The sequence below is a fragment of the Loxodonta africana genome, chromosome 22 (assembly GCF_030014295.1).
Source record: "Loxodonta africana isolate mLoxAfr1 chromosome 22, mLoxAfr1.hap2, whole genome shotgun sequence".
Taxonomy (NCBI): domain Eukaryota; kingdom Metazoa; phylum Chordata; class Mammalia; order Proboscidea; family Elephantidae; genus Loxodonta; species Loxodonta africana.
This window is the reverse complement of record NC_087363.1, coordinates 29,696,660-29,723,947: the sequence shown is the minus strand read 5'-3', so window position 1 is coordinate 29,723,947 and position 27,288 is coordinate 29,696,660. Positions and strand designations below refer to the sequence as shown.

Genomic DNA, 27,288 nt, shown 5'->3' with positions numbered 1-27,288 from the left:
TTACATTTTTTCCCTAAATTTCATTTATTTTGTTGTTGTTGAGAATATACACAGCAAAACATATTCCAATTCAACAGTTTCTACATGTGCAGTTTAGTGACATTGATTATATCCTTCAAGTTGTGCAACCATTCTCACCCTTGTTTTCTGATCCTCCCTCATTAAAATAAACTCATTACCCTCTAAGGTTCCTATCTAATCTTCTGAGCTGCTGTTGTCAATTTGGCCCCATACAGATAGTTCTTAAAAGAGCATAATGCTCAAGGCAGAACTTTTTTACTAGCTACGTTAAACTTGGTTCTAAGATGACTTCAGGGGATATTTTTGGTTTAAAGTTTAAATATTATCTCAGGGCAATAGTTTCAGGGGTTCATCCCCCCTCCATGGCTCCAGAAAGTTTAGAGTCCATGGAAATTTGAAATCCTGTTCTGCATTTCCCCCCTCTGATCAGAATTCTTCTATGGAATCTTTGATCAAAATGTTCAGCAGTGGTAGCTGAGCACCATCCAGCTCTGGTCTCCTGGCAAAGGAAGCAGTTGTTCATGGAGGCAATTCACCACACATTGCATTTCTTCCTCCTATTCCTGACTCTCCTTCTTCCTCTGTTGCTCCAGGTGAATAGAGAACAATTGTTGTGTCTTGGATGGCTGCTTGCAAGCTGTTAAGACCCCAGGCACTATGCAACAAACTAGGTGGTAGAACAAAACCGCTAAACACCTTATTAGGCCAATTAACTGAGATGTTTCATGAAATCATGACCCTAAACCTCCAAACCAAGAAACCAAATCACATGAGGTCTTTGGTTGTACGTAAGTAGCCTCAGCAGCTACTCTTTTTTTTTGTTGTTGTTGTCATTGTTGTAAATATATCTATCATACAACTTTTGCCAGTTTAACGTTTTACAGGTGTACGACTTATTCACAGCACTTAAAATAACTGGCTGTGCAATGCTACTCTTAATCAGTACAACTTTTCCACCACCGTTAACTCCCCTGGTCCCACTCCTCCTGCCCCTGGTGACCACTAATAAACTTTGTTCTCTACATATTTGCCTTTTCTTGTCTTTTCATATAAGTGAGGTCACATAATATTTGTCCTTTTGCGATTGGCTTATTTCCACTCAGCATAACGTCATCAAGCTCCATCCATACTGTAGCATGTATCAAGACTTCCTTTCTCCTACTGACTGAGTAGTATTCCATTGTTTATATGTACCACATTTTCTTTATTCATTCATCTGCCGATGGGCATTTAGGTTGTTTCCACCTTTTGGCTATTGTGAATAGTGCTTCAATGAACATTGGTGTACAAGTCTGTTTTTAAGTCTCTGCTTTCAAGTCTTTTGGGTATATATCTAGGAGTGGAATTGCTGGGTCATATGATAGGAAACTCTCGTGGCGTAGTGGTTAAGTGCTACGACTGCTAACCAAGAGGTCGGCAGTTCAAATCCACCAGGCGCTCCTTGGAAACTCTATGGGGGCAGTTCTACTCTGTCCTATAGGGTCGCTATGAGTCGGAATCGACTCGACGGCAGAAGTTTTCGGTTTGGATGGTAGTTCTATTATTAGTTTTCTGAAGAAACACCACACTGTTTTCCACAATGGCTGTACCATTTTGCATTCCTACCAGTAATGGATAAGGGTTCCAGTTTCCCCACATCCTTGCCAACATTTGTTATTTTCTGTTTTTTTTTTTTTTAATCTTAGCCATCCTAGTGGGAGTGAATTGGTATCTCATTGTGGTTTTAATTTGCATCTCTCTGATGGCTAATGACACTGAGCATCTTTGATGGCTAATTACGCTGAGCATCTTTTCATGTATTTGATGGCCATCTGAATGTCCTCTTTGGTGAAATGTCTATTCAAGTCCTTTGCTCATTTTACCATTGGGTTATATGTCTTTTTGTTGTTTAGTTGTCGAAGTTTTTTTATATTTTGGTTGTTAGATCCATGTCGGATATATTGCTTCTGAAGATATTCTCTCAGTCAGTAGCTTGTCTTTTCACTTTTTTTGTAAAGTCTTTTGATGAACAAAAGTTTTTAATTTTTATGAGGTCCTATTTATTTATTTTGTCTTTTGCTGTTTGTTGCTTTTGTTATTACATTAAATAATCCATTGTTGAAAGCAAGGCCTGACAGCGTTGCCCCTGCTTGTTCTTCTAAGAATTTTATGGTTTTAGTTTGTTCATTTAGGTCCTTAACTGATTTTGAATTTGTTTTTTAATATGGTGTGAGACACAGATCCTGTTTCATTTTTCTGCATGTGGAAATCCAATTTTCCCAGCACCATTTATTGAAGAAATTCTTCTTTCCCCATTGAATGGACTTAGCACCCTTGTAAAAAAAAATCAGTTGGCCATAGATATATGAGTTTATTTATAGACTCTCAATTCTACTCCATTGGTCTATGTGCTTATTGTTATACCAGTACAAGGCTGTTTTTATTACTGTAGCTGTATACCCAAAAACACCCAGTGCCGTCGAGTCAGTTGCGACTCATAGCGACTCTACAGGACAGAGAACTGCCCCATAGAGTTTCCAAGGAGTGCCTGCGGATTTGAACTGCCGACCCTGTGGTTAACAGCCTTAGCACTTAATCACTACGCCACCAGGGTTTCCCTGTAGCTATATAATATATTTTAAAATCATGAGGTGTGAGTACTCCTACTTTGTTCTTCTCTTTCAACATTGCTTTAACTATTCGGGGCCTCTTGCCATTCCTTATAAAGTTGAGGATTGGTTTTTCTATTTCTGTAAATAAGGCTGTTGGAATTTTTATCGGGATTGTGTTGAATCTGTAGATCACTTTGGGTTGTATTGACATCTTAACAATATTAAATCTTCCAATCCATGAACATGGAACATTTTTCCTTTTTTTTAAGTTTTTAAAAATTTCTTTCAGCAGTGTTTTATAGTTTTCATCATATAAGCCCTTCATGTCCCTGGTTAGATTTACTCCTAGGTATTTTATTCTCTTAGATGCTACGTAAGTGGAATTGTTTCTCTAATTTCCCTGTCAGATTTCTTATTGCTGGTGTACAGAAACCCAGCTGATTTTTGTTTGTCGACCTTGTACTCTGCAACTCTTCTAAATTCCTCTTTTAGCTCTAAGTGTTTTCTTGTGAACTCTTTGGGAATTTCTATATATAGGATCATATCATCTGTGAATAGAGATAATTTTATTCTTTTTCATTCTGGATACCTTTTATTTCTTTTTCTTGTCTTCTTGCTTTGTCTAGGACTTGACATATTTGTGTTTTGCCAATTCATAGAGATTTGATTAATGTTATATGTTGTTACATGTTTTTATCACAGAGTGCAGGTGCATAGCCCAATTTAGAGAAGTTATTTATGACCTACTTCACATATTTCTATTATCTATTTTCAAGGTTAGAACAACTTTCTAATTATTTACAGTTAATGGTTAAAGAGCATTATAAAAATATGTGGTTCTATTTCTAAGTTCAAAAATTCTCTATTTCTAATTTCACATTATAAGTGATTTATACATAAGTGTTTAAAAGCATTATAAAAACATCATAACAGTGTAAAAAGCAGTATAGAAGTATTTCTGATAGTGACTTATGTGATTTGAGAACATGTGTACAGAAGTATACATAACAGCTACCTTTTAGCCAGGTTGGAAACAGGAGCAAGAGAGTTAGTTATAAAGTGGAAGACTTCTAGTCAACCTAGTTGCCCCCCGCCCCCGGCTCTGTCTCCCTGATGCCTAAAAATCTAACTGTAATAGGTGGACTGCAAGGGTGGTCTCTTGGAAGTGGTGCTGAGTGGTCAGCCCACCTGGAGGTTGTACTCTATTCATTCAAAGCTGGTGCACTGTCCTGGATCTTGTGGAAATGTGCAGAGGGAGCAAGATTCTTGGGATTCCCAAGGCTGTCTGGGTGCTGTGGCTCCTCAGTCTGTGGGGTGGCCCAGTCACTGCATTCTGTAAAGGAATGCTCCTTTGCTTCTTAAAAACATGCCATCAAGGACTGTTGGTAGGAACAGGGCGGTCTAAACCCTGCATTCTCCTCTTCTACTGGAAACTATCCAAAAGCAACAGAGAGAATGAAAGACAAAACGCAAATCCCCTTTTCAGCTGCATTAGGAGGCAGACACCAGAATACTTGGAAGGGATGTAAAAAGCAGTCAAGTTCATGCAGGAGCAGTGGTGGCTGAAGTGAGAGAGTGGAGGAGAGACCCTAGTGGGGGCAGATCTCAGATAGCACCAACAAAAATACACCTGAAGGTAAGAGACACACTGAGGAGCAAAATCTCCATCTCTTATATGCAAAAAAGGGTGTAGAAATGGGGGTGACCTTTGTGGCCCAGAGGCCCCAGCTGGGCCCTCAGGGTTAGAGAAGCAGAGGAGGCCATGATACCCAAGGAACCATGCCGACCAGCCATATATGCAGGAACAGCCTGGCTGGGTGGTGCATGAGAAGGAGCGTCTGTCTGCATTATGAAAACCAGCTGATTTCAAACGCTACTTGGGACCCTCCTACCTATGTATGGAGCTTGTGCTGCCTCATTTGTGTGCCAACCTGCAGAAAAAGGGAAGAGAGAAAGGCCAGGGCAGTCAGTTTCCTTTTAAGCAAGTGAGGCAGGCAAAAGTGGTTGACTTGCCACAGGCAAGGACTTAAATCGCATGACCACACCCAGCTGCAAAGGAGGCTGGAGAAAGTCATCTTTAGCTAGGTGGCCATAAACCAAAAACCGAACCTACCGCCACTGAGTTGATTCCGACTCATAGACACCCTATAGGACAGAGTAGAACTGCCCCATAGAGTTTCCAAGGAGCACCTCGCGTATTTGAACTGCCGACCTCTTGGTTAGCAGCCGTAGTACTTAACCACTAGGCCACCAGGGTTTCTAGATGGCTGTGTGTCCTGGAAGAAGGGAAGAGCATATTTGTGAGACAACTAGAGTCTGCCACATGGGCCCTAGGGATCACATGGAGATGAAAAGAGTGGTCAGGACTTGGTAGTGGGGGGCAGATGTGGAAAGAGACTCTTACGGTTCCTGGTGACCATGTCCAAATGGGTGTTGACTGAAGGGCAGTGGAGGCCATAGGGGAGAAGCCAGTCTGCCTGCAGGCACCAGGGGAGGCTACCCCAAGGAGACAGAGCAAGCTAAGCCTTGGACCCTGGTGGAGTCAACTGGGGTTGCCCATCTCTTCTCTTGAGAGCAGCTAGATGTTTCTTGACCTAGACTCTCTTTACACTCCCTCACGTACCCAGATGCCCCCTGTCTCTGTTGTCATTGTTCTGGGGGTTGGGGTTGACATCTTTCCCAGGTCTCAAACTTTCTCTTTCTACTTCCTCCACTCCCAGGCACCGTGGCTCTGGAGAAGGCTGCGTGTCAAGAGACGGTCAGTGATGACATTCTGCCTCTTGATGACCCTGTCTGTGGTGGCTGTCATCCGTTCCCCCCCACTGCATCCAGCCGCCGGCCCGGACCCTGGTTCCATGGAGCCCCAGGGGATAACTGGTTCCCCTGTCCCCCATGTCCGGCAGGCTCTGAGCTTCAGCCGGAGGCAGCGGGCAAGAAGCCTGGGGTTTCGGAGAGGCTTGGCTTTGCCCAGGAATTCCAACTTGGTCTGTGCTGAGGAGCAAGACCACAGAGGGAGAGTGGAGAGAAGCAAGAAGTCCCCAGGAGGGGACAGCAGGCATCCAAGTAGGGTCCGGAGGGACATTGCTTCGGTAGCGTGTGAGCCAGACAGGCCCATCCGAAAGACACAGAGTGAGACGGGCACGCTGGTCGGCCGGCTTACAGGGAACAACACGACCTCTTTCCGGACTTGGAGAGCTACTGCTGGACCCACCCTCCAGCCTCACTCAGCTGAAGGCAGGGAGCTGCCAGGAGCTGAGAAAAGAGCCTTGGATGGTGGGCAACATGCCAGGGACTCTGCCCCAGCCCGGGGGGCTAATCCGTGGCCTGGCTCTGTTGGGGAGTTGCAAGGGTCGGTCTGGTGTGACACTGAGACCCCTGGGCTGTTGACGGGCTTGAGGACCGCCACACAGGTTCCCCCATGGTTCACAGAGCATGATGTGCAGACACTTGGGCTGCTGGCCCACGGGGAGGTGGTGGGTAAGGCCCGAGTCCCGGGCCACGGGCAGGTGCTGCAGGTCAGCCTCTCTGCCGAGGGTGCCCTTCAGGACACATCTGCTCCTGGGCTCAGCCGGCTTTGCTCCCAGGGGCTCTGCGGCCTCATCAAGAGGCCCGGGGATCTGCTTGAGGTCCTGTCCTTCCACGTGGACCGCGTGCTGGGGCTGCGGCGGAGCCTGCCTGCAGTGGCCCGGCGCTTCCACAGTCCCCTGCTGCCGTACCGCTACACGGATGGTAGCGCAAGGCCCCTCATCTGGTGGGCGCCGGACGTGCAGCACCTGGCTGACCCTGACGATGACCAGAACTCTCTGGCCTTAGGCTGGCTGCAGTACCAGGCCCTGCTGGTGCATGGCTGCAGTCGGCCAGGCCAGACCCTGTGCCTGGGCATCCACCGCGCCGAGTGGGCACGCCTGGCACTCTTCGACTTCCTGCTGCAGGTAGGTGGGGCCAGGCAGGCAGGTATGGGGAGAAGTGGGATTCAGGTGGAGGGGATTCAGGTGGAGAGGCCTGACCTGTCCACCTGAAGACGGATGGCGGTGACTCTCCCTGACGTCCTTGTCCTTTGATCACCCAGCACATGCTTTTGTTATTTCTCTGCCTCTGGGTTTATTCATCCAGCCATGTGCTGGAGCCACCTTGGATCAGTTCACAAGAGCTGATTGTTAAAATTTTCAGGAATTTCAGAAATTCAGCTGGTTGGTAAATACAGCCATTATTAAAAATGAAATTATGTAAACTAACTGTAGGGTTGTCATGAGTTGGAATCAACTCAACAGCACACACCAAACAGCACACCACTGTTTATAACCATCCTTGATTCAACAAGGATTCAAAATGGTTGCATCATTTTAAAATAAAGTATGTGTGTATGTGAGAGAGATACCCCAGAGAGAGAGAGAGAGAGAGACAGAAAGGTAGACAGAGAGAGAAAGGGGGATGATTCTGGTCTAGTTAGGGTGCTGAGGAATGAGAAGGAACTCCAGCCATTGGCCAGAGGATGAGGTCCTTGTTGTGCAGGAATTAACCCTGGACTTGCTGGATGAAGGGCAGTCTGGGATCCTAGGGAAGGAGAGTCAGGGCAGCAGGGGTTAACTGGTGGACTCCAGGCATCCATTATTTACTGGCCAGCCTGTTAACAACCAGCCTGTGACTGATGTCAGCTGAGGATACACATGTGAGGAAACTGCCAGGAACAAATTAGGACAGAAAGCGAATAAAGCTCAGAGTGTGGTGGATATGTGCACTACAAGCACACCGAGCCAGCCCATTTCTGTAGGAACCTCCTTTGAGGAAACAGAGAGCTTAATCTTGGCCCTGGAGCCTTCTCTACCCTGCTGTGTGACAGGCTGGAAGTGCTGGGGAATTAATGCCTGCTGGCATAGTGGGTTGGCGTAGTGGTGGAAACGCTGGTGGCCTAGTGGTTAAATGCTACAGCTGCTAACCAAACGGTTGGCAGTTCAAATCCGCCAGGCGCTCCTTGGAAACTCTACGGGGCAGTTCTACTCTGTCCTAGAAGATCACTCTGAGTCAGAATCGACTCGATGGCAATGGGTATTTTTTTTTTTAGGTAGCTTGAACAGCCACCTGGGTTGGGACTGAGGTGCTTCCCAGGATCGTAGAAGTTTCAGTGCTAAAGCCGGGACAAAAAATCAAAACCAAACCTGTTGCCCTTGAGTTGGCTGCAACTCATGGTGACCCCTTGTGTGCAGAGTACAACTGCTCCATAGGATTTTCAAGGCTCTGACCCCCAGAAGCAGATCGCCGAGCCTGTCTTCCTAGGCACCTCTGGGTAGATTTAAACCACCAACCATTCGGTTAGTAGTCAAGAGCTTAATCATTTGCAACATCCAGGGATTCCAAAACTGGGACAGTCCTGGGCAGAGAAGGTTAGTCATCCACCTCCCAGAGCAGCCCTTAACCAAGGACTGATGGGAATTGGTGCATAAATACTCCAGCTCCCTTGCTGGGATAAGTCTGAGGGTGTGTCCTATACTGTCTCCCAGAGTTCCCCAGCAGGACTGAACCCCAGGTAGCCACGGTGTTAACTGGTGGCCTTCCCTGTCTCAATTCCCCATTCCCTACTTTTTTTCTTGGAGTTAGCTCACAAATAACCTATTTCACTTGGATCCTTGTCTCAAGGTCTGTTTCTGGGGTAGTCCAGCCTGAGTCAGGTGGTTTCTGCAAGGACTGAGTGAGATCCTTCATGCAGTTTCCTCCAAACAGCTCCTGGCAGGCGGCACACCCTTAATAAAAAAGCAGGCATTGCTCTCGGCATTTTACAGGAATAAACTTATTCCAATCTCTATTTTAAATTTGAGAAAACTGAAGCCCAAGAGGTTAAGTGACTTGTCACAGCTGATGCAGCTGAGATGCAGCCTGGACAGTCTGACTCCAAGCTCACCCATTCATTCAGTCACCATTGGGATGGTTATGAACAAAAGCAGGAAGATGGACACTTGCAGCGAAGCTGGGGGGTCTCGGGCTCCGAGGCACCGCTCCTCACAAGGCCCCAGCTGGCTGAGGTGTACACTGCAGCTTTCTGCTCCACACAGAGCCTCTCTGTCCCTGCTATGGCTGTGGTGTGGGACCCTCCTGCAGTTGCCAAGCCCTGCTGTGGGGACCGAAGTCTCTGCAGCCAAGGCACACACAGGTTGGGTGTGTGATCAGATGCTGCTGGGCTGGGTTCGGCTGGGCTCAGGCCACCCCTTCCCTGGTTTGCTGAACACTAGTCAAGTCAAACACTCCTCTGGCTGCCACCACCTTCCTAGAAACCACTGGCAAGTCAGAGAGAGGCAGGGCTGCAAATTCTGGGGTTCCCTGCAGAGGAAACCGAGGTACCTTCTGGTCGGGGGCTGAGTATAAGCTTGGTACACAGTCTGCTTTGGGGCGTGCTTGCTCATTTGTTTTATGCATCATAAAGCCTCACTTTTCTTTGTCTGGTACAACATACCATTTACCCACACACAAAATACACAAGCACTGCACACATACATGCCCCACAAATCACACTCATGCTTCACAAATCCCACAGAACACTCTGTACTGGTTAGGTATTGCTGCAAAAATGCTGTGTAACACACCTCCCCAAGCTCAGTGGCTAAAAACACCAGCCCTTTATTTTTGACTCTAGGGTCTCTGGGTAAACTGGGCTCAGCTGAGCTTGGTGCCAAGCTGTGGGCTGGGCTCAGGTCTGCTCTTTATGTCTTATTCTGGTGCCCAGGCTGAAGAGGAGATAATGCCTGAGGCAAACTTCTTAGAGGGGGAATGGAAGAAGCCCTAGAGCCCAACCAAATTGCAAAAGCACATTTAAGGCCTCTGCCAATGTCACATCTATTATTCCATTGGCCAAAGCAAATCAATGGCCAAGTCTCATGTCAGGGAAGGAATGTACAATCTGCCTGTTCTGAATTCCAGTCCCCCATTCTCCCTCCTCAAAGGCAACTGGTCACTAGCCTTCCTTGTGTCACTCCAGAAAAATCCAGCACATTCAAGTATATCTACACATACCTAATCCTACCCCCCCTTAACACAAACTGTAACATACCACGCCCAGGATTTCTTTCTGTCCCAGTTAAAAGTATATCATGGCGACAAAGTATTTCATTGTTTGGCTGTACTACCATCCACTTCTCTCCTTTCCATTGAGAAAGTTATGTTCTTTCCAGTGCTTCATTCCTTGGAACAGCTATGCCTGCAAATCCTTAGTTACATACGTCTTTTTATCATCCGAAATTTACTGTAGAATAAAATCCTAGCAATGGAATTGCTTGGTAAAGGGAGAGGCATTTTTTTCCCATTTTGATAGATGTATCTGCCCAGCAGGAAATGGAATCTAACCCAGTTGGTCCATAGGAAGAGATTTTAATGAAAGGTCCAGTTACGGAGGTGTCGGCAGGGTTCAGGGAGTGAATAAGAAATGATAGAGCATCAGAGACTAGCCTTACTGCCCTTAGGCTTGCATGGACAAGGGGAAGGTAGAAAGCCACTGTGGTCATGGAAGGGGGCTGCCTGACAGGAGCTGTGGTGGAGGAGGGGTACAGCCAGTACCAGAAAAGAAGCCCAGAGCAGGCAGAGAGTAAGGAAAACGTGCCCAGACCTCTCTTTTCTCTGACCTTCCAGTCTCCTGCTGGTGCCTCCCACCAGCCAAACCCAACCAGAAGCCAGAGGGCAGGGATGATACAGCCCATAGGGTCAGCACCTAGATTGGGAGTGGCAAACAGCTCAGTAAACATAGCCATATTGCCCTCCCAACAGTTCTACACTTCCCAGCAATGTATGAAGCACCTACTTCCCCACCCCTTAACAACACTGGTTAACATCTATCTCTTTGATCTTTGCCACTATGATAGATTAAAAACAACAACAACAACAACAAAATTTTAATTATGAATGACACCGAACATCTTTTCATAAATTTAAAAGCAGGGCCTAGATGAGGATGAGGTGTGATAGGCAGAATTCTAAGATGGCCCCCAGTGATTACTGTACCCTAATATAAACCCTTCCACTTAACTGTGGTCAAGGCCTGTGAATAGAATGGAATATCACTCCAGTGATTAGATTACTAATCAGTTAAATTTAAATTCATCCAAAGGGAGAGTGTCCTGGGTGGGCCTGACTTAATCAGGTGAGTCTTTTAAAGAAGATGAAGCATCAGAGAGATCCTCCTTCTGGCTCAAGGAAGAAAGCAAACAGCCATGGTATGAACTGACTATCAGGAGGGAAGGCCTCCAGGAAGACTCTGAGATCCTCCAGGACCTCAGTCCTACAACCACAAGGAAGTGATTTCTGCCAACAACCCAAATGAGTTTGGAAGAGGACCCTGAGCTACAGATGAGATTGTGGCGCTGGCTGATTTCAGTCTGGTGAGGCTCTGGGCAGAGAGCCCAGGACAAACGAGGTGAACTCCTGACCCACCAAATCTGTAAGATAAACAAAACAAAACTTGTTGCCGTTGGGTTGATTCCACCTCATAGTGACCCTATAGGGCAGAGCAGAACTGCCCCATGGGGTTTCCAAGGCTATAATCTTTATGGAAGCAGACTGCCCCATCTTCTTCCTGTGGAGTGGATGGTGGGTTCAAACCACCAATCTTTCAGTTAGCAGGCGAGAGTGTAACCACTGTACCACCAGGGCTCCTTTGTAAGATAATAAATGTGTGTGTGTGTGTGTGTTTAAGCCACTAAACTTTTGATAATTCATAACACAGTAGTAGAAAACTAATGAATGAGCCAAGGGGAGGTACCCAAGGTACAAAAATTTCAGGCGGCGCTTACTCTCCTGTGCATACCAGGCACTTGCAGGACCCTGAGAGTGAGCGTCCCCTGACACCCTAGTCCTGCCTCTGTTTAAAAGCCTTTTATTTTATTTTTAACTTTCTGCTCATATTCAGGTTTAACTGTCATTAAGCTTTGTTCATAGTCTTTTTCTGTACAGAAATTAAAAAAAAAGGTAAAATTATCAAGCTATTCTTTTATAAATTCTAGTTTTGTATATCATGCTTTGGAAAAGTCATTCTAGCTTTAGGATAATTTAAAAAATTCTTCCATGATTTCACGTGTACTTTTATTGTTTCACATATCATCCATCCACCTGGAAGTTATTTTTGGGGTAAGAGATAAAGTATGAAACAACTCCCCCTCCCACCACCACCATGGCAACTCAAATGTCTCAACACCATTTGTTGAATAATCAATCTTTCCCCCGATTTGAAATGCTACCTTTATCAGATAGCCAATTTCCATATGTATTAAGGTCTATTTCTGGACTCTTTTCTTTTCCTACTCTTCATTTATTGACTATCTTGTTACCTGACATTTTGCATTTACGAAAACAGTAAAAAAAAATCTACTATCTATTTTGTGCATTAACGACGTATGCCTGGAAGTAACAAACACCGAGGTGCAAGGTGAGAGTAACACTGGCTGTGATGGTTAAGGTTTTGTGCCAACTGGGCCAGGTTTGGCAGTTACATAATGATGTAGTCATCCTCCATTTTGGCATAATGCCAATTTTCACAGAATGACCTGGTCTTTGGAACTTAACCATGTTGATAAGTGAAAAGATAAGTGAGGAGTGGGCGTATTTATATGCCAGAATCACATGGTTTTAATTCCTAAGGTTTACATATTATATTAAAAACTGGATGGCTTGTTCTTTTCATTGCTCTTGTTAAGAATTTTCCTGATAGTCTTGAATACTTTTTTCACATAAAATTTAGAGTCAGCTTGTTACTTTCTCCCCTTTCCCAAATCTTTTTGGGATATTACTGGAAGCAAACTAAATTTTTGTGGACTAATATAGAGAGAATTTATATCCTAAAATTTAGAGTAATTCTAGCCAAGAACAAGCATGTCTATTTATTCACGTTCAAGCATCTTAAAGTTTTCTTCAGCTGAATCTTCATGTTGTGTTACCTGTGGGTACTTCAACTTCTGAACTTCTGTGGGCATTCAAAATGAGACCTCTTCTTCCTTTTATGTCCTGGCTAGTAGCTCCTTAGGTCCTTGGGTGGTGCAAATGGTTGAGCACTCAACTAACTGAAAGGTTAGACTACAGTCTTTAGTATGGATTACCCCTAAACATAAAGGAAAACAAAAACCCTCACAACTGGACCAATAAGCAACATCATGATAATCGGAAAAAATATTGAAGTTATCAAGGATGTCATTTGACTTGCATCCACAATGCCCACAGAAGCAGCAGTCAAGAAATCAAATGATGTATTTACACTGGGCAAATCTGCTTCAAAAAAAAAAAGGTCCTCTTTAAAGTGTTAAAAAGCACTAAGGTGCGCCTGACCCAAGCCATGGTATTTTCAATCGCCTCACATGCATGTGAAAGCTGGACAATGAATAAGGAAGATCGAAGAAGAATTGATGCCTTTGAATCATGGTGTTGGCGGAGAATATGGAACGTGCTATGGACTGCCAGAAGAATGAACAAATCTGTCTCGGAGGAAGTACATCCAGAATGTTCTTTAGAAGCAGGGATGGCTTTGTTTCATGTACTTTGAACATGTTATCAGGAGGGACCAGTCACTGGAGGACAGCGTGCTTGGTAAAGCGTCAGTGAAAAAGAGGAAGACCCTCAATGAGATGAACTGACACAGTGGCTGCAACAATGGGCTCAAACACAGCAACAATTGTGAGGATGGTACAGGACCGGGTAGTGTTTCATTCTGTTGTACATGGGGTCGCTATGAATTGGAACCAACTTGACGGCACCTAACAACGACCGAAACATTGGTGGTTCGAACCCTCCCAGAGGTACCTTGGAAGACAGGCCTGGCAATCTCCTTTTGAAAGATCACAGCCTTGAAAACCCTATGGAACAGTTCTACTCTGTACACGTGGGGATGCCACGAGTGGGAGCTGACTTGGGCAACTAACGACAACAGTAGCTCCTTGCCTGTATTAAAGCTGCTTTATTTCTGTAATATTAATTCCGTTACTGGCTACCTTACTAAATTTGTATTGCTTCTAACAGTTGCTCAGTTTATTCTCTTGGGTTTTTCAAGTATACCGTCATTTCATCCGGAGTGAACATTGCTTTGTCTTCTCATTTCCTCTTCTTTCTTTCTCTTATCTCATTACGTTGACTGGTGCCTCCAGAGCAGTGTTAAATATTAAAGGGATAATGGTGCTGACTTGTTTCTTACAGTCTTGGGACTATTTCTAATGTTTCACCGTTAAACATTATGCTGGCTTTCGACTGAAGATATGAAACAGAACTAGTCATTATTCCTGCCTTATTAAGAGTTCTTCATGTCAGGAATGTATAAAATGTATAATTTTATCAAATGCCTTTCAAATATCCCTGGAGGAGATCACATTAATTTCCCTGTGGTGTGCTATAATGGGGATTTCTTGTGAAAGATGTCCTAACGGTGACTCATCCTGCTTCCTGGTGGGAACCTACTTTTCCCTAATGGATTTCTCTTTTAATGCGCCACTGGTTTTGTGTGTTGCCGTCCAAAATTGAGAGTGGTCTACAGATGTCTTCAATAAGCTCTGTTGTTGCTAGGTGCCGTCGAGTCGATTCTGACTCATAATCGACTCCGTATGACAGTAGAATTACCCCATAGGGTTTTCTAGGCTGTAATTGTTACAGATTGCCAGGTCTTTCTCCCATGGAGCCGCTGGGTGGGTGTGAATTGCCAGCCTTTCCTTTAGTAGCTGAGGGCTCAACTGTTGCACCACCAGGGCTCCTAAATAAGCTCTGGCTCTTCTCAATCCCTCTCCTCAAGCCCCAGCAGCCGGTCTAGTCACACAAGTCCAAGCTAGTGCCTTGACCTCTGGCCTCAGGCTTGGGCAGATGAGGAGATCCAGATGTTCCTTCCCAGGAGCCTCCTGAGAAGGCTGCCCTTTGTGGGGAGCACTGCAGGGTGAGTCCTCAGAAAGTGTGAGTCAGCGCCGAGCAACTTGCCCCTCCCTACACTCTGTCCTCTTCAAAGCAAGTCAGTCAGTGTGGGCTGACGCTGCTGCCCTCCACGGAGGGAGATGCTGAGGTGGGGGAGAGGGCTTAGCACCCCTCTGCCTCCAGCCACTTCGTGACTCTGTCTCCAGCAGGGTGCCTGCCCTAGTTGAGAACCATCCTTTCCACCCAGAAGGGTGCAGGCCCCCAGGGACAGCAGGTGGATCTCCTGGAACCCACCAGACCCAGATCAGGCCCTTGGTACCTGTCCTAGCCCAGGAGCCTGGAGGGCCTGGTTAGAGAATGGGGCCACCCCTCCCCCAGAGCTGGGCCTGATGTCCCCTCCTCCACTGACCTCCTGGCCTGACTTCAGTGGCTCGTCCCACCCTGTTTGCAGAGCCAAGCCTTCCTCTGAAGCCTTCTGGTGTTGGCATCCTGAGCAGGGAGGTAGGGTGCTATGAGCAGGCTTTCAGTGGTCACAGTCCTCACGTGAAGACCCAATATATCCTTCCTCCTGTCAGCCAGTTGCTCGCTTCATTCATTCATTCAAAAGATTTCAACTAAGCCTCTAGGTTTTCTAAATGTGTGCTGGGTCCTGGGCATCATATTGAACCGTCTTCATCTTTGCCATCAAGGAACTTGTAACCTGATGCCAAGGGCACACATGCCGGCTGAACAGTCTGACTTAGTGGTTGAAAGCCAGAGTGCATGGGTTCGAATCTCGGCACCACCACTTCCTAGCTAGGTGACCCGGGGCACATTACTCAGTCTCTGTGACTCAGTTTCCTCATCTTTGAAATGGGGATAATAGCTATTGGCTGTTGGGGGAGATAAATGAGTTGCAATAGGTAAAGCACCCAGAGTGGTGCCTGGCATGGAGTAACGGTTTTATAACTGTTTATTTTAAAAATAAGCAAAAACTATAATGCAGCATCATGATCACGCAGTATTGCTACGTTGGATCAGAAAAGCAACACTGCCAAGGAGTTTCTCATTTTTCCAAAAAAGTGAAAAAGAATCAAATTCTGAAGGAATATGGGAATGAAATTTAACATTGGTCCTGTTTGGTTACTAGTATGCTGCTGTTTAAACTGAATTTCTCTTCAGTGGAAAAAAATAACCAGACAGCGTGGCAAAATAGTCAAACTGGCAACTGCACCTGGCCAGGCCCTTCCTGTTAACATTCAAATGGGTGTAGGTTTTGGGAAGCTAGCACCGCACGTATTGTATGGGCCGATATTCCTTCTAGCTTCCTCTGGAAATCAGCGCAGCTCTGGGGTGAAATCTTCTGCAGAGCCCGGTGGAGACGGGTCAGGGAGGGTCTGGCAGGAGGAGGGTGGTTTGGCTGGCTGTTCATCACACATGAAGCCAAGTCCAGAGCAGCTATTACATTTCACCTTGCTAGATCTGCCCTGGGGGCCCTGGGTGGTGCAAGCAATTAATGTGCTCAGCTACTAACTAAAAGGTTGTAGGTTTGAGTCCACCCAAGGTGCCTTGGAAGAAAACCCTGGTGATCTACTTCCAGAAAATCAGCTATTGAAAACCCTGTGGAGCACAGTTCTACTCTGACACATGGGGTCACCATGAGTTGGAACTAACTTTACGGCAACTGGTTTTAGACCGGCCTTGGCATTTACTCTCCCAGTCAAAGAGGACTCAACAGGTAGGTTTGTGTTGCCCAGATCCGTCTGTGCTCCAGAAACTAGGCCTGCATATAGAAGAGTGTCTAGTCCATCAAAACACTTACTTTATGTCAGACCCTTGTTCTTGAGCCTTTAGCCAAAGTAAGCTGGGGTGAGGCCAAGGCTTCCTGGGAGGGAACTCCTAAGATTCCCCTTTGGGCCCGTCCCTGCCAGGGCTGGAGACAACTGAAGACTCTCCACGACAGCCCCCTCCCTGCTTCATGTAGATCGTCATCTTGTGTGGTCCCAGAGCAGCCCATAGGGATGTCATGGCCCCATTTTGTGGAAGAGAAACCAGAGGTTTAGCGAGGTTAAATGAGTCCCTTGAGTCACATAGACAGGACAGAGTGACGCCAGGATTTATCCCCAGATCTATCTAGGCTCCAAACCAGGAGTCAGTAAACCAAACTATGGCCCACAGTGCAGGCCAAATCCTCCCCTCCATTTGTTGTTGCACGGCCCAGGATGGTTTTTGCATTTTTTTTTTTAAATGGTTGGAAAAAAAGAATATTTTGTGACATATGAAACTTTGTGAAATTCAAATTTCAGTGTACATAAATAATTATTGGAACACAGCCATGTCCGTTTGTTTACATATTATCTATAATGTATTCAATACATACCACACTGGCAGAGTCAAGTAGTTGTGACAGAGACCTTATGGCCCATAAAGCCTAAAATATTTACTATCTGGCCTGGTCTTCTACAGAAAAAGTTTGTTGATCTCTGCACTTAAATGACTGTGTTGAAAGCCTGGAGCTGGATCTCCTTGCTAAGATCAAGGACAATATGGAGAACTAAGACGGTGTGATACTAGCTTTACCGAACCAAAACCCGCAGCTGTCAAGTTGATTTTGACTCATAATGACCCTGTAGGACAGAGTAGAACTGCCCCACAGGATTTCCAAGGCTGTAATCTTTATGGAATCAGACTGCCACATCTTTCTTCCATGGAGGGGCTGGTGGGTTCGAACCATCGATTTTTCAGTGCTTAACCACTGTGCCACCAGGGCTCCATGATACTAGCTTCAGGTGGATTTAAAACCAGTTGAATGGCTGAGAGGTCTCTGGTGGCATGTTGCAGGGCTGTCCCGGTCAACACTTTTTTTTTTTTTTTCCCATCATAGCATAACTTTTTTTTTTTTTGTACTTTAGATGAACGTTTACAGAACAAACTAGTTTCTCACTAAAGAGTCAGTACACATACTGTTTTAGGACATTGGTTAACAACCCCATGACAGGTCACCACTCTCCCTTCTCAACCTTGGGTTCCCCATCACCAGCTTCCCTCTTCCCTCCTGCCTTCTAGTCCTTGCCCCTGGGCTGGTGTGGCCCCCTAGTCTTGTTTTGTTTTCTGAGCCTGTCCAATCTTTGGCTGATCGGTGAACCTCAGGAGTGACTTCATTACTGAGCTGAAAGGGTGTCCAGGGGCCATACTCTCAGGGTTCTGGTCAATACTTTTTTTTTTTTTTTAACTTTTATTGAGCTTCAAGTGAATGTTTACAAATCAAGTCAGACTGTCACATATAAGTTTATATACATCTTACTCCGTACTCCCACTTGCTCTCCCCCTAATGAGTCAGCCCTTCCAGTCTCTCCTTTTGTGACAATTTTGCCAGCTTCCAACTCTCTCTATCCTCCCATCCCCCCTCCAGACAGGAGATGCCAACACAGTCTCAAGTGTCCACCTGATATAATTAGCTCACTCTTCATCAGCATCTCTCTCCTAACCACTGTCCAGTCCCTTTCATGTCTGATGAGTTGTCTTTGGGGATGGTTCCTGTCCTGTGCCAACAGAAGGTTTGGGGACCATGACCGCCAGGATTCCTCTAGTCGCAGTCAGACCATTAAGTCTGGTCTTTTTATGAGAATTTGGGGTCTGCATCCCACTGATCTCCTGCTTCCTCAGGGGTTCTCTGCTGTGCTCCCTGTCAGGGCAGTCATCGATTGTGGCCGGGCACCAACTAGTTCTTCTGGTCTCAGGATGATGTAGGTCTCTGGTTCATGTGGCCCTTTCTGTCTCTTGGGCTCTTAGTTGTCGTGTGACCTTGGTGTTCTTCATTCTCCTTTGCTCCAGGTGGGTTGAGACCAATTGATGCATCTTAGATGGCCGCTTGTTAGCATTTAAGCAGGTCAACACTTTTATCAGTAGCCTGAATGAGGACATGGGGGCTGTGGTGGACTCAGCTGGTTGCCTTGTGTTCCTTCTTAGTAGAGCCCTGATTTGACTCAACTTCCACCCTTCCTGGCTTCAGAGGTGACAGGTGCAGGGATCCTAGCTTCAGCTGATCAGGGCATCGGCATTTTTCAGTGGCCTCTCTTTTTCCGGGGATGAGCCTGTGTCCTAACCTGAGTGAGGCTGGAGTTGCAGACCTCCATTCCACGGCTGGGGGGAGAGGTTCCCTCTCCGTCTTCTCCTCTCTCTCTTGTTCTCTCTCTCCCACTGGACATGGATGGGGAAAGTGGTCACCTGTAGACTTCCTGAGACAACACTGAGATGTTGTTAGCATTGTGGGTGGTAGAGTGGAGAGCAGAAAGAACCCTGAGTCCTGTCAGGACATTCTGGAGCTGCTAAATCTACACAGCCTGCCCTGCCTAAGATTTCCTGCTAGAGATGAGCCTCATTTTCCTCATAACCAAACCCAGTTGCTGTCAAGTTGATTGCAACTTATGGCGACCCCATGCGTGTCAGAATAGAACTGTGCTCCACGGGGTTTTCAATGGCTGGTTTTTTGGAAGCAGATTGCCAGGTCTTTCTTGCCAGGTACCTCTGAGTGGACTTGTATCTCCAATCTTTCAGTTTGCAGCTGAGAGCTTAACCATTTGCACCAGCCAGGGACTCAGAAGATGTTATCATGGGAATTCCTTGATCCACTCTGAGACATGGAGTGTGTTGACTCTGTTAAGCTCCTTAGAACTGACCCCACACACTTGCCAATGCTCACTTTAGGCCATCCAGTGGAAAATGAGGCTGTAACGGGCATGCCCTCCTCTTTTCCTGACACTGATTCAGGCCTACTGCAGAGCGCAAGCTGTCTGCCCAAGCACTGTCCAGACAATTGCAAAGGGACTTTTGTCTCCGAAGAAGGGAGGAATACCATGATGTAGCATTTGGTGCTTAAAGAAAAAATAGAGCCCTATGTGGTCCTCCCCAGGCAGACAGGTGGCTGGCATTTGGAGGCCCAGGGGCCCCAGGCTGGAGCTCAGGAGCAGTGGTGTAGTTTAAGCCCCGGCGTGGAGGCAGCAGGCACTGGGCAGAAACCCACGCTGGCCTGAGAGGGGAGTGGACAGCTCCTGGTGTGCAGGGTGAGCTGGCCAGAGGTGCAGAGCAGAAGCCCCATTACTAGCTAGAGGCCAGCAACAGTGCTGACCGGCACAGAGCTGCTGAGGATCGTCCCAGCCCCTAAGTCCCCTTGAGTGGGTGGAGGTGTGGCCCTGAGGTCACAGGGAGCGGCAGGCCAGGCGGCCTTGGCACTGGGCCTGGTGGAGGCAGGTGCCCTGCCACACTCCTTCAGAGGCTGGGTGTCCCCACAGGTCCATGACCGCCTGGATCGCTACTGCTGCGGCTTTGAGCCTGAACCCTCAGACCCCTGTGTGGAAGAAAGGCTCCGGGAAAAATGCCGGAACCCTGCCGAGCTGCGACTGGTCCACATCCTGGTACGTCTCCTCGCCAGCCCAGCCCGGGTCTTCCTGTCTCCTTCAGAAACCAGTTATTGAGTTTCAGAGGTCATCTGATGCTGCGATTTCCCAATCCTGTTCTTTTTGGCAGCAGAACCCTTCCTTTGAGTAAATGTTTCCAATTTATAAAACTGGCAAAACGGAGCTTTGAGAATGTGGCTAAGGTGAAGTCAGGGAGGAGGGCCTGGAGCCCTGTTTTCACCATTGCCACTGACCTATGACCCCCAAGAGACTCCAGGGAACCCCTAGGGCTCCAGGAGTCAAAGTCTGAGAGTCAAACTTCCTCACTGTGCATATAAATGAGGAAATTGTGGCCTGGGGAGTAGAAGGAGTTCTCAAGGCCCCGCGGCTGGTTGGTGGCAGCAATAGGGCTCCAACTCAATACCCTGATGTCCCCCAGGCCAGTACTGACCAGAGAAACTCGGTGCTGCCTCCAGTTAGAGCTGGAGACCAGGGTGGGAAGGAAAGTGGCCATCAGAGAGGGGCCGGTGTGGCCTAACAGCCACTTCTGCGCTAGAAGCAAGGTGCCACCTGGGGAAGCCTTTTCCACCTTACTGTCCTGACGAGGCCTAGTGTCTGCAGCCCCACTTTGGCCAGCTACTTTTGGAGGGTGGCTGTCAGTGTGGTGCTGGGACTGAGCTCCAGGCAGGCCACACTGACCCTGGAGGCCAGGGCTGCCACGTGGACCCACTGTGTGGTGGGATTTTTTGGGCCCCTGTCCCCCAGGGTCACCTCTTCTCTTCCCTAATAAAAGGCAAATATCCCTGGGAGAGGTAAAGCTTCAATATCTGTCACTCACCCCTTGCTGGGCAGCCATTTCACAGGGCCTTTAAGACAGTTTTCAGAGGGAAGAGTCACCAGATTTTGAAAAAAAAGGTGATCCCTGATGTATGGAGGGAGGTGAGGAGGGAGAAGAGGCAAAGAGAGGGGAAGCTGGGGCTCTGGAGACAAACAACCTCATAATTCAAGCCTAGGTCACTGGAGAAGATTATGAGAAATTACCACGGAATTTTGGCAAATATGTGGGAATGAGTGTGTGCACCTCAAACCCAAACCAAACCTATTGCCACTGAGTCAATTCCCACTCATAGCGACCCTGTAAGACAGAGTAGAACTTCCCTGTAGAGCTTCCAAGGAGCGCCTGTTGGATTAGAACTGTTGGATTTGAACTGCCGACATTTTGGTTAGCAGCCGTAGCACTTAACCATTACACCACCGGGGTTTCCCAGACACACCTAGTACCCTCTTAAAGATACAACACCTAGTGCCCTTTTAAAGGTACGAAAGAATTCCCTATTGCTGATTTTAGTTTTGAAAAGGCTTAGCAGAAGCCAAATCCTTCTCCTGTGGAAACATAGTCAGTGCTGTCAGAAGGTAACGGACATTGGTGTGTTACCTGTGGTGCGTGGGGGAATGCCCAGGTGTGCAGGCACAAGCGGCACCCAGGTGGTGAGCGTGTGTAAGTGTATGTGTGTGTACGTGAGAGTGTGTACATGGTGAGCATGTGTGTATGAGCACGTGTGTGTATGTAAGCATGTGCATGTGTGATACATTGTGAACCCAGATGGCCCTGATGAGTATGTTAGTCTGCACTTGCAGATTCTTGCCCAGGCTCCTCACCCCTTCAGCCACTTGGTGTGGGAAACTGAAAGGTGACTGTCTTCTCAGTAGTAACTAACCCAGCAATTAGTCCCTCTGCATTGCAGTTTAGCACAATGGTGCTGTGGCTTACAGCTACCAGTCTAGGTTTGAAATCAGCCCAGCTACTTACTAGCTGGGTGATCCTATGCAAATTGCTTAACTTCTTTGTGCCTCCACTCCTATAAAATGGGGCTAATCCTAGTGCCCACCTCCGAAGGTTGCTGGGAAGATTCATTCAGAAATGCCTTGGAAGGACTTTGTCTGCACAGTGCCCGGCACAGAGTAAGCAACCAGTACGTGGAAACCATTTGGGCAGTAGCAGGATGGGTTGTGGGACTGATAGTTCAGGGCCCCCAAACCACTCGGCCTTCCCAGAGCCGATAAGTGCCAGCTCTGCTGCACCCTCACCCCCTGTCTCTGTCTATCTTCTTTCCCTGAGGTCCGGAGCAGTGATCCATCCCATCTAGTCTACATTGATAATGCGGGAAACCTTCAGCACCCTGAAGACAAGCTGAACTTTCGGCTGCTGGAGGGCATAGATGGGTAAGGTTCAAAGGCAAGGAGACTAAGAGCAAAGGGCTGGGTGGAGTTGGAGGTTCAAGGAACTGAGGCTTAAAAGCCTTGCTACAGGCTGTGGGACCTTGAACCGTGGCTCCTGAGAGGTTTCCAGACCATCAGACAAAAGCTGTCAGAGCTGAGCTTCTGGTGGGGCAGAGAGCTCAGCCCTGGGAAAGCAGAGTCGGGGTGCAGTCATCAGGTCCGCCAACCCCTGGGTGGAGTGTCCTAGCCTCCACAATGTACAGAGGGCCTCCTGGCCCTGCAGAAGCTGGGGTATGAGAAAGATAGCCCTTCCCTTGTCCTGGGTGGGAGCGCTAGCCTGGGACCCCACCCTTCCCTGCTGACTTCTGGCAGCCAGCTCGGCCTTCCTGGGGCTCTTCCCATGTAGAGCATTTGCCATGCAGAGCAGTGGGCATTGCACCCGGGCAGAAATGTTGATTCCCCCAGCTTCTCTGAGGGATGGGACCATTCCGAAAGCTCTGCCCCTGCTTTCACAGCAGAGTGGGCCAAAGGGGTCTCTGCTAATCAGGGAGCAGGTGTGGCTCGGGACACTTTGAAGGCGACTTTGCCAGGGTTCCCCAGCTGTGAAAGTCCTGGCCAGCTGGCTTCCCCTTTCTCTGAAACTCTCTGAGTTTACTTTTGCTTCTCCTTTGTGTTTCGGGGGCTCGGGGACCTTTCCTCCAGGTTCCCTGAGTCTGCTGTGAAGGTCCTTGCATCAGGCTGTCTACAGAATATGCTGCTCAAGTCCCTGCAGATGGACCCGGTGTTCTGGGAAAGCCAAGGCGGGGCCCAGGGCCTGAAGCAGGTTCTCCAGACCCTGGAGCGGCGAGGACAAGTCCTGCTGGGACACATACAGAAGCACAGCCTGACACTCTTCAGGGACGAGGACCCGTGAGCCCCCACCAGGCAGCGCTCTTGCCTCACAACAGCACCCTGAGTCAATGGGCCCCCATCCTGATAGCCACACTTGCTTGGGCTCACTCATCTTGAAGACAAATTGGAGAAGCCAGAAACCAGAGGGCACCATGGCTGTCATGGGATGTTCCACCTGCCTGGGATGGTGGAGGTGGCAGTGAGTGCTCGGTGTTCAATGTCTCCGTGCTCCTAAATGGAAACACCTGAACTCTCTGCCCTCTAGCTCTGGCTACTTTCTCCCTTGCACCAATAAACGCATTCAAGAATGTTCTGTGAACTGCTCTAGATATTGTCAAATTGTGCATTCCACATGGGCATGCAGAGCTGACAACTGTTTGTGTGTAGAGGTGTGTAGGTTTGTGCAGGGATGCATGCATACATGAGAGAGCATGACAAGGCTCTTCATTTCATTGTACTTGTTGCCCAGGACTTCTCTGGTTGAAAGCAGACTCAGGTTCAAGAAATGAAACACTAGCATTTTGTCTTTCTAGTCTTTAAATTTTCAATTCTTACTCAGTTACATTTTTTGGTTTAAACATGAGCTGTGATTTGGCTTCCCAGGCATCTTATGTCAATCAGAGTTCTATTGTCATAGATGCTCTGGTCACTGTCTGTTTGTACATTTAATCTCTTGTCGGTGAGGCAGCGTTAGCTCTAGGAAGCCCAAGCACAATCTCTGCAGCAATCAAGCCAGAACAGGCAGGACTTGGTAAGTGACTACCAGCTTCCCTAATTTTTGCCCCCACCCCACTCCTGTTCGTCTAGCCAATTAGCCCTGGTGGCACAGTTGTTAAGTGATCAGCTGCTAACCAAAAGGTCAAAGGTTCGAACGCATTAGCCACTCTGTGGGAGAAAGATGCGACAATCTGCTTCTGTAAGGATTATAGCCTTGGAAACCCTATGGGGCAGTTCTACTTTGTCCTATAGGGGCGCTATGAGTCGGAATCAACTCAACAGCAAAAGGTATGGGAACCAATTACACAGGACGTACCACTTCTATCTAGTCCACCTCCAGCTTCCCTGTGCCAACAACCTCCAACCAGGGCACACCTGAGGCTTTTTCTGTTTTCCTTCTAAAGCTCTCCCCTCCTCTTGCCTGCCTTGAGTCTCTGCCAAATGCAGGTGATGGTGGCTGACTCCCTTGTTATAGCAAGCTCTGAATAAATAGCCTCTGCTTGTTTTCATTTTGGAGCCCTGGTGGCACAGTGGTTAAGACCTACGGCTGCTAACCAAAAAGTCAGCAGTTCAAATCCACCAGGTGCTCCTTGGAAACCCTATGGGGCAGTTCTACTCTGTCTTATAGAGTCGCTATGAATCGGAATTGACTCGAGGGCAACGAGTTTCGGTTTGATGTTTTCATTTCAGTGGTCTTTTATTTCCACATCACATTGTTGTGAGGATTAAACAAAGTTAAATGGTAACCTAGGTGAAGGCAGCTGCAGCACCCTGCAGGGCAGGCAGACCAAGCTACACCCCAAGCGCAGATTTCCTTTACAATGAACTAGGTCTGGGATTGTTGTTAGGTGCTGTCGAGTCGATTCTGACTCATAGTGACCCCAAGTACAACAGAACAAAATACTGCCTGGTCCTGTGCCATCCTTACAATTGTTGTTATGTTTGTGTTCCTTGTTGCAGCCACTGTGTCAATCCATCTCATTGAGGGTCTCTCTCTTTTTCACTGACCTTCTACTTACAAGCATGATGTCCTTCTCCAAGGACTGGTCCTTCCCAACAACATGCCCAAAGTATGTGAGACGAAGTTTTACCATCCTTGCTCCTAAGGAGCGTTCTGGCAGTACTTCCAGGGATGGCCCTCTGGAAAAGGCGGGGAAATCTGCCTAGAGGGTGGGTGGGTTGGCTGTGTGTGCTCTGTGTGTGTGTGTGTGTGTGTAGTTTCTCTCTGAAGACACCAAGTCAGATTCTTCCTATCAGGGAGCAAGGCCTCAAGTTTCTACCAAGCACTTTTGTGTCCTGATGAGAAAAGGTCTGCACAGCACAGAAAAGGGGGTCGCTTAGGCAGATACCAACAGATCCCTCCCAGTCCGCCCAGTCCATGTCAACCACTTGTGGCACTGTAGGACAGGGGCCTAGCTATCCCTGCTTAGCCTACCCAGCAAAAACACCACCTCTGGGCACTCCCCTCAAAACTGGGCCCTTCCTCCCTCAGGAGGGGCAGGCTCCACGCCCAGCCCCACCCGAGCTTCACAGAGCTCCAGGGCAGAACCACAGCCTCCCAGGCCTACCGTGGCCACTCCTCAGCTGAGAGCGAGACCACTTTGGGGCACTGGTCTCAGTGTGCTGTTCCTCAACAGGTTATTTTCTGAGTTCCTATCTTCTGCCTCAGGGCAGTCTTTATTTTATTTTTAATCCTTTATTATTTTTTTAAATTTGCTTTTCAGAACTACTTTAGGAAAATAACTTCAGCAAGAGAGATGACTGGATTTGAACACAGGAGCTCCGGGATCAAATCTGAGTTTGGCCACTTAAATTGAGCAATTGACAAATTTTTATGGAGCATCGTCTATAATAACCACTAACATTTACTGAGTGCTACGGCTGCTAACCAAAAGGTCGGCAGTTCGAATCCACCAGCTGCTCCTTGGAAACCCTATGGGGCAGTTCTACTCTGTCCTATGGGGTCACTATGAGTCAGAATTGACTTGATGGCAGTGGGATTTTTTTTTTTTTTTTTTGGTTTAACCATGTGCCAAGCACTGTGATACAGGCTTGACACAGATTGAAGCATTTTACTTCATCACAGCCTGATGTTGTTAGCTGCCATGGAGTTGGACTGTTGTGATCCATAGAGTTTTCATTGGCTAATTTTCAGAAGTAGATCACCAAGTCTTTCTTCCTACTCTTAGTCTGGAAGATCAGCTGAAACCTGTTCAGCATCATAGCAACATACAAGCCTCCACTGACGATGGTGGCTGCACGTGAGATGCACTGGCTGGTAAGTGAACGCAGGTCTCCGGCGTGGGAGATGAGAATGCTAGCACTGACCCACCAATCGCCTCTACCTGACAGGTAGGTGTTGTTATTAATATCTCCATTTTACAGATGAGTTACGTAACACACTCCGGGTCACCCAGCTTGAAGGTGGAAGGGCCTGAATTCAAACCCAGGCAGGAATTGTGCTAGCAGATCTCAACCCCAGGACCACCACTACGAGATGCTCCTACCACCCTCCCTGGCTTCTCCGACAGCTCCTTTTCCTTGGCCTGACAGCCCAGGACGCGGCAGCAGAGACTCTCCACGAAGCACATTCCAATGCATTTGGCTCCCTGCCCTGGCTCTTGGCCTGTTAAGTCTGCTCAGGCTATTACTGAGTCTTTATTGCAAACTTGAAACTTCATCCACTTTTTATCCTTTTCAAAAAAAAATTTTGGCCTCAGTGCCGGCTGCTTCCCCTCTGCCTCCTCTAGCCGTTACCTCTGGAATGAGAATAACGTGCCAAGTGAAGCAAACAGCTGGGGAAGCTAATCAGGACCTTCCCAGCCAGGAGCTGCAGTGGGGCCTGCACTGTGGCATGTGCTCGCTTCAGGCAAATCGGCCTCAGGAAAGAGGCTGTGAGGGGCTCTGCCAGGGCAGCCACAGTCGCCGGCCTCCACACCGCCCGGCTGGCCTCACCCTCAGGTCCGTGCCCACTCCTGCACCTCACCCCAAATGAGGCTATTCCAAGGAAAATGATGCTGTTTTCAAGCTGGGGTGGTGGTGGTGGTGGAGCGGTGCTGATAAAGTAACACAGGTTCACAACCTTCTAGATGCAATTCCAGCAATCCTCGAAGCTCTGGAAACCAAAAGCTTTTCCATCTGTTTGGTGCCCAAAGTCAGGTTCCACTCGGGGTGAATATTCATAGGTTTCAATGCAGAAATACCGATGTGTTTGCATATTGGGTGTTAACCTCAGACCCCACTGAGGGTGTTGCATAAAAAACCTACTGCCATATGCACCAGACCGCCTTTCTCAATCTGGAAAATTCAGAATTCTGAGTCACAGCTGGCTTTGAGCGGTTCGTGTGGGATTGTGGACCTGAAATAACTTACTGCTAAGGGCTTCACATAGATTCTCTTGTGAGTGCCTTACAACACCCTGAGAGGGACGCTATTATCTCTCACTTTACAGACGAAGAATGGAGGCTGTTGCGGGAACGACCTGCCCAGGGGCCCACCGACGGAAAGCAGCAGAGCTCAGACGTAAACCCTGTGGACTCAGCCATGGTGCTAGATGGAGACGGGAGGGACCCCTGAGGTCCTCAACTTCCTGGTTCCCAGGGAGGCTCTGGGGTGTG

The 27,288-nt window shown here is 47.7% G+C and overlaps 1 protein-coding gene across 2 annotated transcripts in view; it reads left to right on the top strand.

The window, feature by feature from the left end:
• The window catches only part of GASK1A (golgi associated kinase 1A), a 67,776-nt gene extending 44,512 nt beyond the window's left edge, over positions 1–23,264 (top strand). The window contains exons 2-5 of one of the 2 annotated variants that reach the window (XM_003409926.3): positions 5,333–6,544; positions 19,739–19,861; positions 21,963–22,066; positions 22,766–23,264. In XM_003409926.3, the coding sequence (XP_003409974.3) occupies positions 5,333–6,544; positions 19,739–19,861; positions 21,963–22,066; positions 22,766–22,976 (1,650 nt within the window). In that variant the 3' untranslated portion in view covers positions 22,977–23,264. Of the gene's footprint in view, positions 1–4,977; positions 6,545–19,738; positions 19,862–21,962; positions 22,067–22,765 lie in introns of those variants that run through there. The other variant, XM_023547820.2, reaches the window with a different exon arrangement.
• The last annotated feature ends 4,024 nt before the right edge of the window (positions 23,265–27,288 follow it).